This window comes from Nannospalax galili, unplaced genomic scaffold (assembly GCF_000622305.1).
Source record: "Nannospalax galili isolate Female #2095 unplaced genomic scaffold, S.galili_v1.0 scaffold263, whole genome shotgun sequence".
Classification (NCBI taxonomy): Eukaryota; Metazoa; Chordata; class Mammalia; order Rodentia; family Spalacidae; genus Nannospalax; species Nannospalax galili.
Window position 1 is genome coordinate 35818 of NW_008350402.1, and position 17683 is coordinate 53500.

The window sequence follows — 17683 nt, forward strand, 5'->3', positions numbered from 1 at the left end:
TTCCTTTAAGTCTTTGTAACAAGTAAGAACTTTAAGCACCTTTCAATTCACATAACTGATATCATTTTTTTGGTTCAAGTTTTAAATCCTCAGTGATGTACAATAAACTGGACCCACATCCAGGAACTCAGGATATTTATCACTTCTACAATTTCACCCATGCTCCTCTGCAATTCAAACCCTTCTCTCCTATCTAGACCTCTCCCTAAGCATCCACTACTCTGCTGTCACTAGAGGATTTTTTTTATTTTCTCTTATTTTACATAAATAGTATCATGCTTTATGAATTTTTTTTTATCTTCAACTCAGTATAACTACTTTTTAATTTATTGAAAATGCAGTTACTGCCTTCATTTAAAACATATTCCTCTTTATCCCATCACAGGGAACAAAATTTGTTTATTCATTCATGTATTATTGGACATTTAGATTATTTCTAGTTTGTGACTATTAAAAATTAAATTTCTGGGATGGAGAGGGCTCAACAATTAAGAGCACTGACTGCTCTTGCAGAGGACCCAGACTCGATTCCCAGCACCCACATGGTGGCTACGAACCATCCTTAACTCCAGTTCCAGGGGAATCCGAAGCCCTCTTCTGACCTCCGCTGCATTGCACGACACGGGTGCACTCACATACATGCAGGCAATACACTCAAACACATAAAATAAAAATAATAAATAAAATATTTTAAAAAAATTAAATTTCTGTAAGTATTAGTGCCCAGGTCTCTATCTAAAAATCCGTATCACTGTTCAAGAACAAAAACCACCACTACACAAAACCTTTTCCAAAGAAATGTAGAGATCAACAGCAGCAAACAGTCTCAAAGGAAATCTGAAATGAACTAACTGAAGGTGGAAATCTGGGACATACAAAAAGGGACTGAGATGCCTGGTATCTGTGCTTAGCACTGTACTATAATACAGCATGTGAATCACGAGGAGAGATTAAACTACAGGACTTTCTGATCATTTTATTATCTGAGAAGATCAGAAATTAAAGACTGAAAAGTAGGCATAAAGGTCTGTCTATATTATACATACATTCTTGTGTGTGTGTATGTATAAGGAGGACAAAAATGCAATAAAAACTAAACTTTTCATAATACAAAAGACAAATGGTAAAGAAAAATAAAATGGACATGACAATACGGTCTAGTCAAATGACAGACTGTCAGATTAGATATAAATTCAGTGGTTTAGGAAATGCACAAGAAACGGAATGATACAGAAAGCTACAAGAAAAATTATTTTAAACAACCCCCCAAAACAGACCTTTTAAGACAAAAGCTACTAAATTTATAAGCTAGAATCATTCCAGAATGATAAAGGTTCATTTTACCAAGGATATAATTCTGAACTTACCTGTACCTAAAACTAACTCAAAACAAAGCAAAACAGACCAGAGAAATGAGCAAACCCAGATACAGCAGAAGACTAACACCGCTGCTAGTAATGAAGAGAAGCAGTACCCTCCCAATCAGTTATACATACTGAACTGTTTCCTTATTACAATCAGTAGAACTGATCTAATGAACTTATAGAGGGTCCACAGCCCTCAAACGGCAGAATGTACATTCTCTTCATATTTGTGGCAAAATTATTACTTAAAAAGGCAAGGGAATAGCTGAGCATGGTTTCAAGCCTATGTGAGGCAGGTGGATCATCCTGAATTTGAGGCCATACTGGGTTACATGTAGGATGAGGCCCTATCTCAGAAAACAAAACAAGAGGCAAGGGAATGATCACAACACCAGAATTACTGGAGTGGGCATGGAAGAAGAGGGAGCTGACAGGGAGGACAAAGGGAGCTTTCGGGCCCAGCACTACATTCTATTTCAAACAGGTAAGTGTTAACATTACAAATGTACATTTTGGTCCAAGTCTTATTTGTTTAAATGGTGAGTTTATCATTAAAAAAAAGCAAATGTGAACTATGTTCCTAAAATCCAAAGCTTAAGAACATAAAGACAAATTTGAGAGACAGTTCAAATAATGTAATCCTTTTAAAAAGTCTAGCCAGGCGTGATGGCGCACGCCTTTAATCCCAGCACTCGGGAGGCAGAGGCAGGCAGATGTCTGTGAGTTCAAGGCCAGCCTGGTCTACATAGTGAGTTCTAGGACAGCTGGGGCTGCAGGGAGACCCTGCCTCAAAAAGAAACCCCCCCAAAAGTCTAGCCAAAGGATATGTATTTAAAAACAATGGAAGGATACAACTTGAGGCAGAGAGCCCGGCTGAAGTTTGCACAGCTCGATGAGCAGTGTGGTATACATCACATCAATGTGAGGGGGCGCTGGAAGCTGAAACAATTCTGCGAAGATCACCTACGGAAAAACTCTAAGGTCAGAATGCAATGCAACTGTTTTACAGCTTTGCTTTTCTACCTTAGAAAGACCTAAACATTACAACCTAAACCAAAACTTCCATGGCATCTGCAATGAAAAGCAATTATTTTTTACTCTTAGTAATTATGCTTTTAGAGATCTACAACTGAATATCATAATAGAAGCTCTTTTTTTCTATACATCAAGTAAGAGTATCCAAGATGAATGCTGATATGACCACATTCTTGAGACAGTGTGCAATAATTCCATCTTTGGAGGTACCACAGTTGTCTGAGGGAGGTATACTGAGGGGTCCGGTCCATTGGCACTATGTCTCTGTAGGTAATGAGAACCCTCAGTAGACTGTGAGGATGGAAACAGCTTAGAGTCGCTGTTTTACATTGTTACTCAGAACTGATTCCAGAACTTTTTAGCAATCGGTTTCCCACCCTTGTACCCCAAAGTCTAAAGCCTTAGCATGCATTCTTTCCTTTGAAACCCCATCTCTTGGGCCCCTGTACTTCAGTGTGAACTTCTACATATTTTGCAATTTTAAAAACACGGCTGGCTGGGTGTGGTGGCGCACGCCTTTAATCCCAGCACTTGGGAGGCAGAGGCAGGCAGATCTCTGTGAGTTCGAGGCCAGCCTGGTCTCCATAGTGAATCCAGGACAGTTGGGGCTACAGGGAGACCCTGTCTCAAAAAACAGAACAACAAAAAGACTTAGAGCCATATGCACATGTCCAGCAACTCAGAAAGCTAAGGCAGGAGGGTCAGGAGTTTGAGGTCAGGTTGTGTTATATAGTGACACTCAGTCTCAAAAAAAAAAAAAAAAAACGGGGGAGTCAGGGAGAAGGCTCACCTGCCTCTAAGCCTGATGACCTGAGTTCCACATGGTGGAAGGAAAGAACCAACTCTTGCCAAGTTGACCTCTGACTTCTAACAATGTGCAACAGCATGCCACTGCCCTCACTAAATAAGTAAATGAACGCAATAAAAAATATATACCTATAACATATTTTGCATTTCAGGTGGCAAATTCACAGTATAAACATACTCAAGTATTTTTATATACTTTAAAATAAAGTTTTCAAAAAGGTACAGAAACACGGTATAGATAAAATTAAGTTTCAAGTAACACATCATAACTATGCTTTTTCATGAGTACTTTACTATGAAAAAACACTGTACTTAACCCTATGACCTGTACGTCACACAGAAGAAAACACTGCATTTAGATGTAATCTCTTCAAGGTACTACACAATCAGTATTATTTTATACGAACCAAGAGGAGCCCAAACATTTAATTATACTTATTATTTGTGTGTGTGTGTCTGTGTGTACACCACAGTGCCCATGCGGAGGCCAGAAGACAACTATGTAGAGTTGGTTCTCTCCTTCCATCTTTACATGGGTTCAAGGGATGAACTCAGGCTGTCAGGCTCATGCAGCAAGTGCTTGACCTGTTGAGCCATCTCACTGTCAAAAGCATTTCTGTATTTCCTACTCCCAAATTTTCTTTAGTGCATATCCACAGCACTTGGTACTGGGCTACATAAGGCCATTTTCAGACAAGTAAATAATGTACTATCAGTATATCGCCCCCACATCTCTGTTGTCAACTTTCTCCCTCCTCACACCTTCCTGCTCGTCCCCTTTGTTTTGCTCCTACTCTCATGTCAGATACACATATATTGTTTTATGTATCCATACAAAATCTTGGACCCACAAATGAGAGGAAATCTGGTACTTGTTGGCAACTGACTTATTTGCTTAATATGATTATCCTTGGTTGTATGCGTTTTCCTGCAAAGGACCAAACTCTTTTTTGTCTTTTTTGAGACAGGGTCTTCCTGTAGCCCCAGTTGGCCTGGAACTTGCTATGTAGACCAGGCTGGCCTCGAACTCAAGATCTGCCTGCCTCTGCCTCCCAAGTGCTGGGATTAAAGGCGTGAGCTACCACGCCTGGCCAACTTTGCTTTTTATGGCTGAAAAAAATTTCATTCTTTCTCTTTCCACACCCACACACATATGTACACAGACAGACACACATGCACACACACAGATACACTTTATTCTACTTCTGTGAAGAAAGTAGGCACAAATACAGGTATGATTTGCGTTTTTTTATCCATTCCTGTTGCTAACCACCTAGGCCGTTTCAAACTTAGCCACTGTAAATAGGGCTGCAAAAAACACTGATTTCCAATACTTCTGTGATATGTTGACAAGGAGTCCTTTAGGTTAACACTCAGGAGTGGAACAGCTAATTCAATGGTAGGCCTCTCTTAGTTTTCTGAGAACTTCATATCACTTTCCATAGTGCTGAACTGGTTTACATTCCCACTAGCAGTATTTAAGGGTTCCCTTTTGTCTGCATCCTCACCAGCATTTATTTGTTTTCTTGATGACTGCCATTCTGACTAGGGTCATGCAATCTCAATGTAGTTTTGATGACAGTGAAGCTGCATATTTTTCATGTTTATTGGCCATTTGCACTTCATTTTGAGAACCATCTGTTCATTTCATAACCCATTTATTAACTGTATTATCTGATTTATTAGTTTTTCTGAGTTCTTTGTATATTCTAGGTATTAATCCTGTCAGCTGTATAGCCAGTAAAGATTTTCTGATGTTTTGTGGGCTATCTCCTGGTTGTTTTGCTGCATTTTAATTTCGTGAGGTCCCATTTGTCAATTGCTAGGCATTATTTCCTGAGTTATATAAGGAGCTCTATTTAAGAAGCCCTTGCTTATCTCTGTATTTGCAGCGTTTCCTCTACCTTTTCTTCTAACTACTTTAGAGTTGCAGGTCTTATGTTAAGACCTTTGATCCATCTGGAGTTCACTTCTGGGCAAGTGGGAGACAGATCTAGTTCCATTCTTCTATATGCAGATATCCTGTTGAAGAGGCTTTCTTTTATACAACAAATATATTTAGCATCTTTGTCAAAAGCCAGGTGGCTATAGCTGTGCGGGTTTATATCTGACTCTTCTATTTCATTCATTCCCTTATGTGTCTATTCTTGTGCCTGTACCATCCTGTTTTTGTTACTATGGCTCTGTAATATAATTTGAAATTAGGTATAGTTAATACTTTCAGCATTATTCTTTTTCCTCAGGACTGCTTTGGCTATCTAAGATTTTATGTGCTTTCAATATGGATTGTCAGATAATTATTTTATTTCTGTGAAAAATGGTATTAGAATTTTGATGAGAGTTATACTATATTTGTAGACCGTGTTTGGTAGTAGAGCCATTCTCACAATACTGATTCTTTTAATCCATGAGCAGAGGACTTTCCATCTTCTAGAGTCTTCAATTTTTTTTTTCAGCATTTTAAAGTTTTCACCTCACTAGCCTTTTACTGTGTTGGTTAGGCTTCTTCAAAGGCTTTTTATTTTTGAGGTCAACTGTGATGAGGCTGTTTAATCTCAATCTGTTATTGGTAGGAAAGCAATCAATTTTTGCATGTTAACTTTGTATCTTGATACTCTGCTGAATGTGTTATCAGATCTAAGAGTTTTCTAGTGGAACCTTTTGGGTCTTTTATGTAGAAAAATCACACCATCTACAAAAAAAGGCTACTTTGACTTCTTTTCTTAGCCGTATCCCTTTTATTTCCTTGCCTTACTGCTCTAGCAAAGACATCAAGCATTACATTGAATGTGAGTGGAAGATGCAGATACTCTTGCCTTGTTCCCAATTTTAATGGAAATGCTGAGTACTGAGTATGATGCTGGTCATAGACGACCTCTATTATGTTGAACTATGTCCTTCTAGTCCTAGTCTCTTCAGGGCTTTTATCATGAAGGAATGTGGAATTCTGCCAAAAGCCTTTTCTGGAACTATGGAGATGGTCATGTGATTTCTGTACTTGAGTGCACTTATGTGATATGTTACATTTATCAATTTGCATATGGTGAACCATTGCTGAATCTCTGGAAGTGGCCCTTGATTTCTGACAATAAATAAAAATTCATCCCTACCTTGTTTTACAAGAAATGATGTATTAGCTAGGTATGTTTGTAGAAAGGCATGTGTGCTGGATAACTTTAGTGTCAACATGACATACCTGGGTTGAGGGAGCCTCAATTGGGGAATTGCCTCTATTGGACTGGCCTATGGCCATGTCTGAAGGGCATCTTCTTGATGAGTGATGTGGGAGGTTCCAGCCCACTGTGGGTGGTGCCACCCCTGGGCAGGTGGGCCTTTGTTGCATAAGAAAGCAGGCTGAGCAGGGGCCAGAGGAGCAAGCCAGTAAGCAACGTTCCTCCATGGCCTGTGCTCCAGCTCCTGCCTCCAGGTTCCTGCCCTGAGTTCCTACCTTGGGCTCCCTGATGAACTGTGACCTGGGAGATGTAAGACAAATAAACCCTTTCCTCCCCAAGTTGGTATTGGTTAGAGTATTTTGTCACAGCAATGAAGAAACAAACCAGGACAACATGTTATCAGCCTAAAGTAATAGCCACTTACATGTCTGATAAGTAGACATTGTATTGACAGAGCAAAAGGTAACTTACATTATCCATGATAACTATCTATGAAGGCAGACATAAATAACTTTGGCTCTGCGTGTCAACCACCATTTTGCTAATAGAGCATCAGACCAACAGCAATTTCCTTGCTCCTTTGTTAAATGTCAGAGCCTGGTAAGTAACGGGGGGTGGGGTGGGGGGGAGCTAAAAGACCACACTTGAAAAATCCGTAGACCAATCCTGACAATTAGAAATAAGCACAATATGGACTGTATACCTCAACTATGTGGTAGTTCAAGGGGATCTTGTTCTTCCCTGGATAGCTCACCAGCTGTGCAGCACTGTGAAAAGTATAATTTAGATTTAGTAAGTACAGAGAGAGACATAAAAACTCAAAAGCATCAAATGAGGTGAGCTTGAATAAGAAATCTTTCCTGAAATATTCTAGTTCTCAGTTATTTAATTATGACAATATTATTTTGTCTCCCCCAGAAAAAGGAACCTAAGAAATAATATAAAACCAGTATATTTAGATCTACTAACAGCACATTTTAATAGGGTAGTCTATTTGTGAATACTACTTTCTCTTTAACCTTTAAAATCTAAGCCAAAACTTTCCAAGTTTTGTGCAAACTTATTAAAAACACTCTTGATACTTGGGTTTCTAAATGCTAGAAAATAAGGCAAAACCATTAGTATGCTTTTATTTCCATAACATCCAAACTAATACACCCCACCACTCAATTCTACATGCCGTATGGGAAATATCCACACAAAAAGCTTGATATCATATACACTGCTATAAACATCCAACCTCACTACATGACAAGGAACCTTGAGAAAGCAAGCATTTCAGAGACCAGTTTTAGAAAAACGGGGCGATAGAATGACTGCCATATATCTTTTAAAAAATTTAGTGTGTGTGTGCATACCAGAGGTGGATGTTGGGGGTCTTTAACAATGTTTCTTCACCTTAGTTTTAAGGCAAAGCCTCTCATTGAACCTGGGGTTCACTGATTGGCTGTGCTACCTGGCGAGCAAGCCCCAGAGAAGCCCTTGTTTCTGTGGCCCCAGCGCTGGGATTGCAGGTGAGTGTGGTCATACTTGGTTTTTAACATGGGTGCTGGGCATCTGAACTCAGGTTTCATGCTTGCTAGGTACAACCTCATACACACTTTTAAAATTATTTTGCTCTTACAAATCATCAGAAGAGTACCATGGAGAAATTCTTACCAGGTTTTCCTTTCCTTCCAGTAGGACTTTATGATGCAATGAAGATTCTCTTCTATAACAAACCTCTCCACTGAGTGACTCCCTGGCATAACAGGACCCTGAAAATAAAACCAAATGTACTCAGACACTGATCCATAACACATTTCTTTCATTTACTCATTAAATACTTCAGAATCTATTGTGTTTCATTCACTATATTGTGCAATGGGGAATCAAAGTTCAGGATTAAAGTTCTGTATGCCAGCCTGGCATGGTGGTACACATCTTTAATCCCAACACTTGGGAGGCAGAGGCAGGGGATCTCTGTGAGTTCCAGGCCAGCCAGGGTTATATAGTGAGACCCTGTCTCAACAAAACAAAACATTAAAACAGTTTTGTATGCCAGAAAAGTGAAAATCAAAGTATCAGCTTCTACAACACCCAATTCCACACTACCAGTGCCCACTTTACACATCAGTTTTCTAATTCTGAAAAATTGCATTTATCTGTGTATATGCACACACATGTATGTGTGTGGGCACATGTGTGCCATGGCATATATGTGGTTAGAGAACTTGAGAAATGTTTTGTCCCCACCAAAGGTTCAATGGTGATGGAACACAGGTCATTAAGTACAGTGGCAAGGGCCTTTATACATCAACTGTCTCTCCAGCCCCCAATTTCTAAATATGCTAATATTTTTTAAAGATTACTATCAAGGGGCTGGAGAGATGGCTCAGTGGTTAAGAGCACTGTCTGTACCTACAGAAGACCTAGGTTCGATTCCTAGCACCCACATGGCAGCTAACAATCACCCGTAACTCCAGTTCTAGGGGATCCAATGCCCTCTTCTGACCTCCATGGGCATTGCATGATACGGGTACACTTACACACATGTAGGTCATACACACGTACACATTAAAAAAACAATGTGTATATATGATTACTATCAAAATAACAAGAGAACACTGTTTCCATTTAGAAGGTAATACAATTATGGAATGTTTATACTCTGGCAAAGGAAGAATAAGCACACTGTAGAGGTAAAATCCATGAAGTATAATGAGCACAGGAGAAACACATTTTGAGACCAAATTCTAGTTTCCTTTACTAAAAATCATGGATATAAATGGGATTTTTAGTTAGACACACCCAATTAGACTATCAGGTAATTTGACCAGGGTTTTTACTGTGTATGTGATACAGCAAAGCAGGCAAGCAAGTCTACGTGGCATTCTGGAAGACCAGACTCACTGAAAGTGAAAGTAACTACCTAAGAGGAATCAAAACCAAGTGTCAAACTGAGGGTCTGTGTCAGTCTTGATCTAGCTTTTCCCACTCTGCCACATACTGCTCCACCTGTGTTGTTTCTGTGCTGACCCAAGGAGAAGAGGTTGGAAGCTAGACTGAAAGCTGTGCTGCTTTAGAAAGAGGACAACATTTGAAATCTTAACCTTTGTTTTTACTCTCTAAAAACAGCCAGGCATGGTAGCACATGCCTTACTTAAGTCCTAGCACTTGGGAGGCAGAGGCAGCTGCATCGCTGTGAGTTCAAGGCCATCCTGGACTACATAGTGAGTTCCAGGCCATCTGGGGCTACAGGAGACCCTGTCTCAAAAAGACCAGAAAATAAAAACAAAACAAAAAAAAAACCCAACAAAAATTATCTCATGTAGTGTTTCATCCAAAATCACAATTCTCATTTGTACTCAACTCACATATTTTGGCTTGACTGCATTTTGCTTTTTATATAGTTTTGTACACATACCTAGTTAGCTGACAGCTAGCAACGAGAAGACAGAGGCCAGGCATGCTAAGTACCTTATAACATGTTAAGACAGTCCTCCTTCACACAAATGCATACCCTAAAAAGCCCATTTCACTGAGGTTGGTTGGGACAGAGGGAGCAGCAGTTGTGGAACTGTACCCAGTCAAACATCTTTCAGAAACACTCTAGTTATCACTGTGTTTGCTGCCTGACTCTAAGACAGACCTATACATGCTGAGATAGAAAATAGTATGTGGTCAAAGAATTTTAATATCAAGTATTCACATCAACATCACATGCTTTATCATTAAAGAGTATAAGGGTTGCCAACAACTTGTTTTCATACTCAAGAACACTACAAAAATGACTCAAAAATTTGCTTATGTTAATTTGGGGAATTGATGAAAAACCATTAAAATTTTATCTGTATGTGTGTCTGTGTATATGTGTGCACAGAAGTGAGCCAGAAGAGGGTATCAGATCCCCTGGAGATGAAGTTACAAGTAATTGTGGGTGCTACAAACTGAACTTGGGTCCACTGAAAGAGCAAAGTGCTTTAATCATTGAACTCACAGGGAGAATCTCTGTGAGTTCAATGTCAGTCTGGTCTATATAACGAGTACCAGGCCAGCTGACCTTGTCAAAAACAAACAAAAAGCTGAAATGCTCAGCATAGTGGCCCACAAATACTATCTCAGAACTTAGTAAGTACAGTGCTTATTGTACAAGCATGAGGACCCGAGTTAGGATCCCTAGAACTTGAATTAAAAGCTGGATCAGGGGACTGGAGACATGGCTCAGCAGTTACAAACACTTGCTATTCTTTCAAAGGACCCAGATTTGACTCCCAGCACTCATATGGCGGCTACCAACTGTCCATAACTCCAGTTCCAGGAGATCCAACACTCTCTTTCTGGCCTCTGTGGGCACTGAATGCACATGGTGCACTTACATGTAGGCAAAACACTCAATACACATAAGGAAAAAAAGCTGGACCAGGCGGCTTGTGCATATAACTCTGCTGGGGGTTGGGGGTGTACTGGAGACAAGCAGAGCCTATGGGGTTCACTGGTCAGAGGGCTTTCAATAAGCTCCAGGTTCAGTGAGAGACCCTGACTCAAAAAAAAAAAGTAGAGCAACAGAAGACATCTGAGGTCAACCTCTGGCCTCCATACATATCCGCACACAAATATATACATTATCCCCTCTCGCTAAATAGCTAAAAGTAACAAGCATTCATCATGTATGAGACACTGTTTTATACACTTACAAGTAATACTAATTTAATCGTCTCAACATTGAGATACAGTCTATGATATCTTTAAGGATGCTGAGGCATAGGTGATAAGTCACTTATGACCACAGGCAGTACTTATATTCAAATGCCATTCAGTTTGGCTCTCAGACCTACCCTCTTGACTTGTGTACTATGCTGTCTCTCTTATCTATATATGCTAAACTTAAGTTTTTTGGATGAAGTAATGTCATTTACTGAATTAAAGTTAACTTAGTTGCCATCAGTCTTCTTTTTTTTGTGGGAGGGTCTTTTTTGAGACAGGGTCTCCTTGTAGCCCCAGCTGTCCTAGGACTCACTATGTAGGCCAGGTTGGCCTTGAAGTCACAAAGATCCGCCTGCCTCTGCCTCCCAAGTGCTGGGATTAAAGGCGTGCGCCACCATGCCCAGCTTCATCAGTCTTCTTAGATTAAAAAAAGCCTGAAAATTAAAAGGTTATTTCAGAGTCAGGTGAGATGATACAAGCTGTAATCCAAGCACTTAGAAAGCTAAGAGAGTTTGTGAACTTGACGCCAAACCAGTGAGATCCTGTCACCGACAAAAAAGAAAGAAGAAAAACATAAATCCATATCCATCAAGACTAAACCACAAGTATGATTCCAAGCCAGACCCTTCTAGGAACTCTGAATTGCTCACACACCTCTGGATCATCCGTGTAGTCAAACATTCTGAAGATGACCCTCGGCATCGGGTACACTGAGTCTTCAGTGTGAGGCGGAGGTGTAAAAGGAGGCAGATTATGCTGCAGGGCTTCACAGAGGATGCTGTCGAAGGCAAGGTAAGGCCGCAAGATGTGCCGCTCCTGCCACCGGTCCTTCTTCAGTTTCTGGATCTGGGCCCACAGGCAGTCTAGATACTACAGACAAACATTCAGTAATTAATAAATAACACTGACTAGATAATACAAAAATGTCTACCCTCTAAAATACAGGACACAAAAATAAACTAACTTGTTATTCCATATGGTACAAAGGAATAGCATTGTTTTTTATTCTACTTAAAAATTTTAAAACGCTATTTTTTATTTGTTATTTTAAGTGTACAAATATACTGCCTGCTTGTGTGTAAGTGCACCCATGTTGTGCAATGCCTGCAGAAGTCAGTTGGATCCCCTAGAACTGGAGTTACAGATGGTTGTTAGCTGCCATGTGGGTGCTGGGAACTGAACCCAAGTCCTCTGCAAAAGCAGCCAGTTAACCATCTCTCCAGCCCCATACTTAAAACATTTTTAAAAAAAATTGCTGTGTCTGTGTTTCTACATGGGTGTGCAACTACTATGGTCTACATGTGGAGGTCAGAGACAACTTCTGAGAGGTAGCGCTCTCTTAGCACCACGTGGTCCTGGGGCTCTAACTAGGTTGTCAGGCTTAGTGGTTAAGCACCTTTACCTTACAGAGCTATCTTACAGTCTGCCTCCATCCCTTCCTCCCTCTTCCCCTCCCCTCTCCCTCTCTCCCTTTCCCCCTCCCTTCTTTCTATATGTATGCTTTGCCTGACTATATGTCCCACTGTGCCCACAGAGGCCTGAAGAGGCATCTGATCCCCTGGAATTGGAGTTAAGGATGGTTGTCAGCCACCATGTGCATGCTGGGAACTGAACCCAAGTCTTCTACAAGAGCAGCCAGTGCTCTTAACCACTGAGTCATAACTCCAGCAACTTCCACGTTTTTAATTTAATAGCTTGTTTTATAAAGCTTATTTGGAGTTGTTACCTTTGCTATTTTTTAAATTGGGCACCTAAATATAAGTGAGTGAAAGCTGATACCCAAAAATGCAAGGGAATGCTCTGAGTGTATATATATATAATTTTTTTTTTTTTTTTTTTTTTTTTTTTTGGGAACGGGTCTCCCTGTAGCCCCCGCTGGCCGGGAAATCACTTTTTAGACCAGGGGGGCCTCAAACTCAAGAGATCTGCCTGCCTCTGCCTCCCGAGTGCTGGGATTACTGGTGTGCACCACAATGCTTGGCTCTCTGATTACATTTTTAAAGATTATTTTTATTTTATATGTCTAGGTGTATTGCCTACAAGTACATAAATGTACCTGTGTCATGCACTGCCCTTGGCGTTCAGAAGAGGGCATCAGGTCCCCTGGAACTGGAGTTACAGATTGATTGTTAGCTGCCATGTGGGGGCTGGGAACTGAATCTGGGTCCTCTGGAAGAGCAGTCGGTGTTTTTAACCATTAAGCCATTTCTCCAGCCCCTTGATGCCATTTTAACATATATTAAAATACTCTCTGTACGCTTGGGACTCTAAGGAAATGAATTCCTCATAGGAAATATTTGGAAACCTAGGTAAGGCATACAAATGCAGTAGTTTGAGAATTTTAAAAACTACATTTGTATTTATTTATGGATATGCACACATGTGTAAGGATATAAATCTGCCACAGTGCATGTATGGAGGTCAGAGGGCAACTTTCGGGAGTCAATTTGATCCTTCTACCATGTGAGTCCTGGGGATTAAACTCGGTCACCAGGCTGGAGTTGTGTTTATAGCACAAGAGATAGAAACCGATTCACCTCTTCTTGTGGATGTGGTTTATCTGCAGTCCATACTTGTAACATGGGCACATGAGTTTTCTGGCGTCTTCTAAAGATAAAAATGAAAATCTACACTTAGGCTTTCAGAAACAAGAAAAGACATTCAGTGGTTTTCATAATTAATAAAATGCAAATTAAATAAATTTAAATATTTTTACCCAATTAGATCAGCCAAAAGCACTATTTCTGGCAATGAGCTACCTATCACAAGACACAGGTAAATCTGTAGTTGCAAACACTGCTGGTGGTGGGGCTAACTGATACAATCTCGGGAAGACAATAGGACTATGCCTATCAAAACTGTAATTGCTCAGAACCTTCAACCCAACAATGTCCTTTGTAAGAATTCACATCCCCATAAATATATTTGTACATACATATTCAGATATACATACAAAACTATTTCCTGACATATTGTTTATGATCACAAAAGACTGGAAACAAGCTAAATGTTCAGTAATAGCAACTAAAGAAATTATGGCACATAAAAATAGAATACCATGTTCCTGCTAACGAGATGAATTAGGTAAAGTCATACACTTTCTTTTTTTGAAACAGGGTTTCCCTGTAGCCCCAGCTGGCCTGGAACTCACTATGTAGACCAGGCTGACCCTGAACTCACAGAGATCTGCCTGCCTCCGCTCCCAAGTGCCTGGATTAAAGGTGTGTGCCACCATGAGTCATATACTTTCATAAAACAAATTAAAGCTATAGTAAAAAGAAAAAGGAAGAGAAGGCAGTGTGTATATTGGATCACTATCTGTATAAAATCAAGGCTATATATACATGATATACCCATATGCAACACACACACAGAGACATATAAAAGATTCATATCTTTAGATTTCAAGTTTATTTATATCCAGCAATGCAAATATTAATGGTATCCAAAGAAGTACAACAAAATCAATCTGTAAAAACTGAAGGAACAACCAATATTTACAGTGGCATGGGAGGAAGGACCAATGTTGGTAAGGTTTGGCTTAAAATTAACTTATATAAAATAAATGCATGTGCCAGGGCAGTGGTTCTCCCTATATAAAGTACATTAGCAATACAGAGGTCTGAACCACTTTCCCAAACTATAACTCTGGGCAGTGGGGGGGTGGAACATTTTCAGTACCATAGGTAATTCTTATGCGTATTAACACTACAGAGATGATTACAATACAGTGTTTTATGCCTTTTACAAACATTTGAAAACAGTTTTTTTTTTTTTTTTTTTTTTTGGTCTTTTTGAGACAAGGTCTCTCTGTAGCTCCAACTGTCCTGGAACTCACTATGTAGACCAGGCTGGCCTTGAACTCACAGAGATCCGCCTGCCTCTGCCTCCCTAGTGCTGGGATTAAAGGCGTTCACCACCACACCGGGCTTGAAAACAGTTTTAAAAGAAGCTATGCAAGTAAAGTCTTTGCACTAACAAAGTGAGCAAAGATTTGCTTATTTGGAGGTTTTGGTAAGTGAGGACAGTAGGAAAATGAAACTGACCTAGAGAATACCTTCAGGAGCTTTACGGCATTTTAAAAAAAGAACTGAAACACAAATGGGTATTCCTGTTAACAGAGAAAGCAAAAACTACTTATATATAAATGGATATCCTTTATCCAAACAACCAAGAGTACAGTGAACTGTGCTCTTACTTAAGATAGCTTTCAGTAGTAGAAAAGATGCGGTCCATTTCTGCATCTTTCTTTTCATACAACTCCTTTCCAACCCAGGGCAAAGACGACAGAAACGCATACACATACCAATCCCGTCGCACCTGAAGAAGTTTTAAAAAGACTAGTTTAAAATATATACTGGTTGTCCGCACCCTCCCCCCCCAGCCCCCTTCTTTCTTCTTTCCAGTGCTAGGGATCAAACCCAGGCCTTATAGATGCTAGGCAAGCAGTCTACCACCAGTTAGTTCTATCCCCAGTTCCATCTTTTGTTTATTTGTAAACGAAATCCTATGGAAGCTATTTTTTTTTTTTTCTTCGTCTTTTTGAGGCAGGGTCTCCCTGTAGCACCTGCTGGCCTGGAACTCACTATGTAGACCAGACTGGCCTTGAACTTACAGATCCACCTGCCTCTGCCTCCCAAGTGCTGGGATTAAAGGCGTGCGCCACCACGCCCGGCTAGGTATATTAGTTCTAGTCTTATTAGAATAATTGAATTAACATAGAGATGTCAAAAAACCCACCAGTATGCCAGCTGCCTTGTCATTCAGATATTAAGCATTTATGGTGTGGTATCTGTTATCTTTTATTGCTAAAGACTTACAGGGGAAAAAAATCCTGGTACAGTGTTACCTGGACAAGATTAAGCATATGGGGTGGTCTTACCTGAGGCACATCTTCTTCCTGAGTCACACTTATAAAATTCTCAAACATAGCAACCATAGATGGGGCAGCAATCACATGACAATTCACAAGATCAGATAAAAAACGGACCTGTTAGGGCAAACAATTTCTACATTAAAACAAACTGCCCTTCATAAATAATTACAGAATAAGCAACCTTGTAATGCTTGAAAAACCAAAGCCCACAGCCTACATTTGGCCTACTGCCTTTTTCTTGCACAACATGTCAACCAAAAACAGTTTGTCTTTAAATTTTTAATGCTTGGAAAAAAAAAAAACAAAAAAACAACAACAACAACAACAACAAAAACAACCAACCCAAAACCAAAACCCATGAAATTCACATTCCAATGTCCATAAGCACACTTTCAGCGGGAGACAGCCATGGCCATCTGGCTACTGATAAATACCCTAGTTATTTCAACCTATTGTTGAAATAGGTTGGCTTTTCTGTTTGGCTATGAATATAATATTCACTTGAAAAAGAGAAAAAGATTTATTGGGTGTCCTCTGTGTGTCAGGGCTGTTAAACAAGCACTATTAAAGGCACTGTCTTAGAGAAGTCATACTTATTTGGGACAAACACAATCTCAACAAAAATCGATGGCTCCTGTACCGAAGGTAAATTAAAAAGTACCCTTAGGGACCAGTGACAAAGGCAACAGGGAAAAGCATCGTAAGAGACAACAGCCAGGCTAGGTTATAAAAGAGTAAGAAAGCACTCAGTGGAGAACAAGGAAGGCATTCCTGGCAGAGATATTTAAAAATAAGGTGTGCCCAGGGCTTTGTAAATAATGTTAACATAGCTGGAGGGGATACGGATGGAGGAAGAAATCAGATTGGGGCAACCATGAAAGGTCAAGCCTTAAATCTATAGCCTAGTAAGTGTCTAAAGTTTTTTGATTCTGTATTTAGTAAAGAACTTGAACAAATATATGTGTATTTATTGGATTACTACCAATCTATGTATTAATATCAGTAAGACTTAATTCCATCCATTGCAATTCAATATAAATAAGGATCTGCATTGCAGAAGAGGGGGCAGGATGGAGAGGAGTGTAGTAGAAAGCTGTCTTTTGGACAGACATGTCCATTGCACTCATACCTCACAGCAGCTGTGGTTACCCACAAAACCTGCCCAAGACTGGGTTTGTCAACATTCCTTCATGAATGGGGGCAGGACTCATGAAGCCTCACTTCCTTCCTGAGTTACTGGCAGTTAATGGTTGCTAGGAAAGGGGAAGATATTTTCTTCAGTGGTGTAACCACTAGTAAGTTGCCCACGTTATAGCACATAACCTCCAATGTATGTGTATGCAAGCAACCCTAATTAAATTCAGTGGGGGTCTGCCTCTGCCTCTCTCTCTCTCTCTCTCTCTCTCTCTCTCTTTCTCTCTCTCTCTCTCTCTCACACACACACACACACAAAGACACAGAAGTAGAAAGGAGACTGGTTAGGAAGAAGAGATTCAGGGGTAAGAGAAGGTAGTATGGGGACCAGTATGATGAGAATACTTCATATACATATATGAAACTAAAGCAGATAAATAAGTTGTTTAGTATTTATACCTTGCAACCCAATAAACCATTTTGTGTAGCAGGTTTTTAAGACTACCCACTATAGAAAACAGGAAGGAACTGAGGCTTTTAACCAGTAACCAACATTAGCACAGTCAAGTTACAGAAGACCATGTGCTGGATAACTTTAGTGTCAACTT

At 39.9% G+C, this 17683-nt stretch overlaps 1 protein-coding gene across 1 annotated transcript in view; it reads right to left on the reverse strand.

Annotated features, from left to right (window-relative positions):
• The window catches only part of Ncbp1 (nuclear cap binding protein subunit 1), a 47298-nt gene that overhangs the window by 17381 nt on the left and 12234 nt on the right, over positions 1 to 17683 (reverse strand). Inside the window, exons 5-11 of the mRNA XM_008847656.3 lie at positions 15948 to 16055; positions 15264 to 15385; positions 13603 to 13672; positions 11720 to 11935; positions 8039 to 8136; positions 7083 to 7146; positions 2217 to 2327 (exon numbers count right to left, since the gene is read on the reverse strand). Of these exons, the coding sequence (XP_008845878.1) occupies positions 2217 to 2327; positions 7083 to 7146; positions 8039 to 8136; positions 11720 to 11935; positions 13603 to 13672; positions 15264 to 15385; positions 15948 to 16055 (789 nt within the window). The remainder of the gene's footprint in view (positions 1 to 2216; positions 2328 to 7082; positions 7147 to 8038; positions 8137 to 11719; positions 11936 to 13602; positions 13673 to 15263; positions 15386 to 15947; positions 16056 to 17683) is intronic.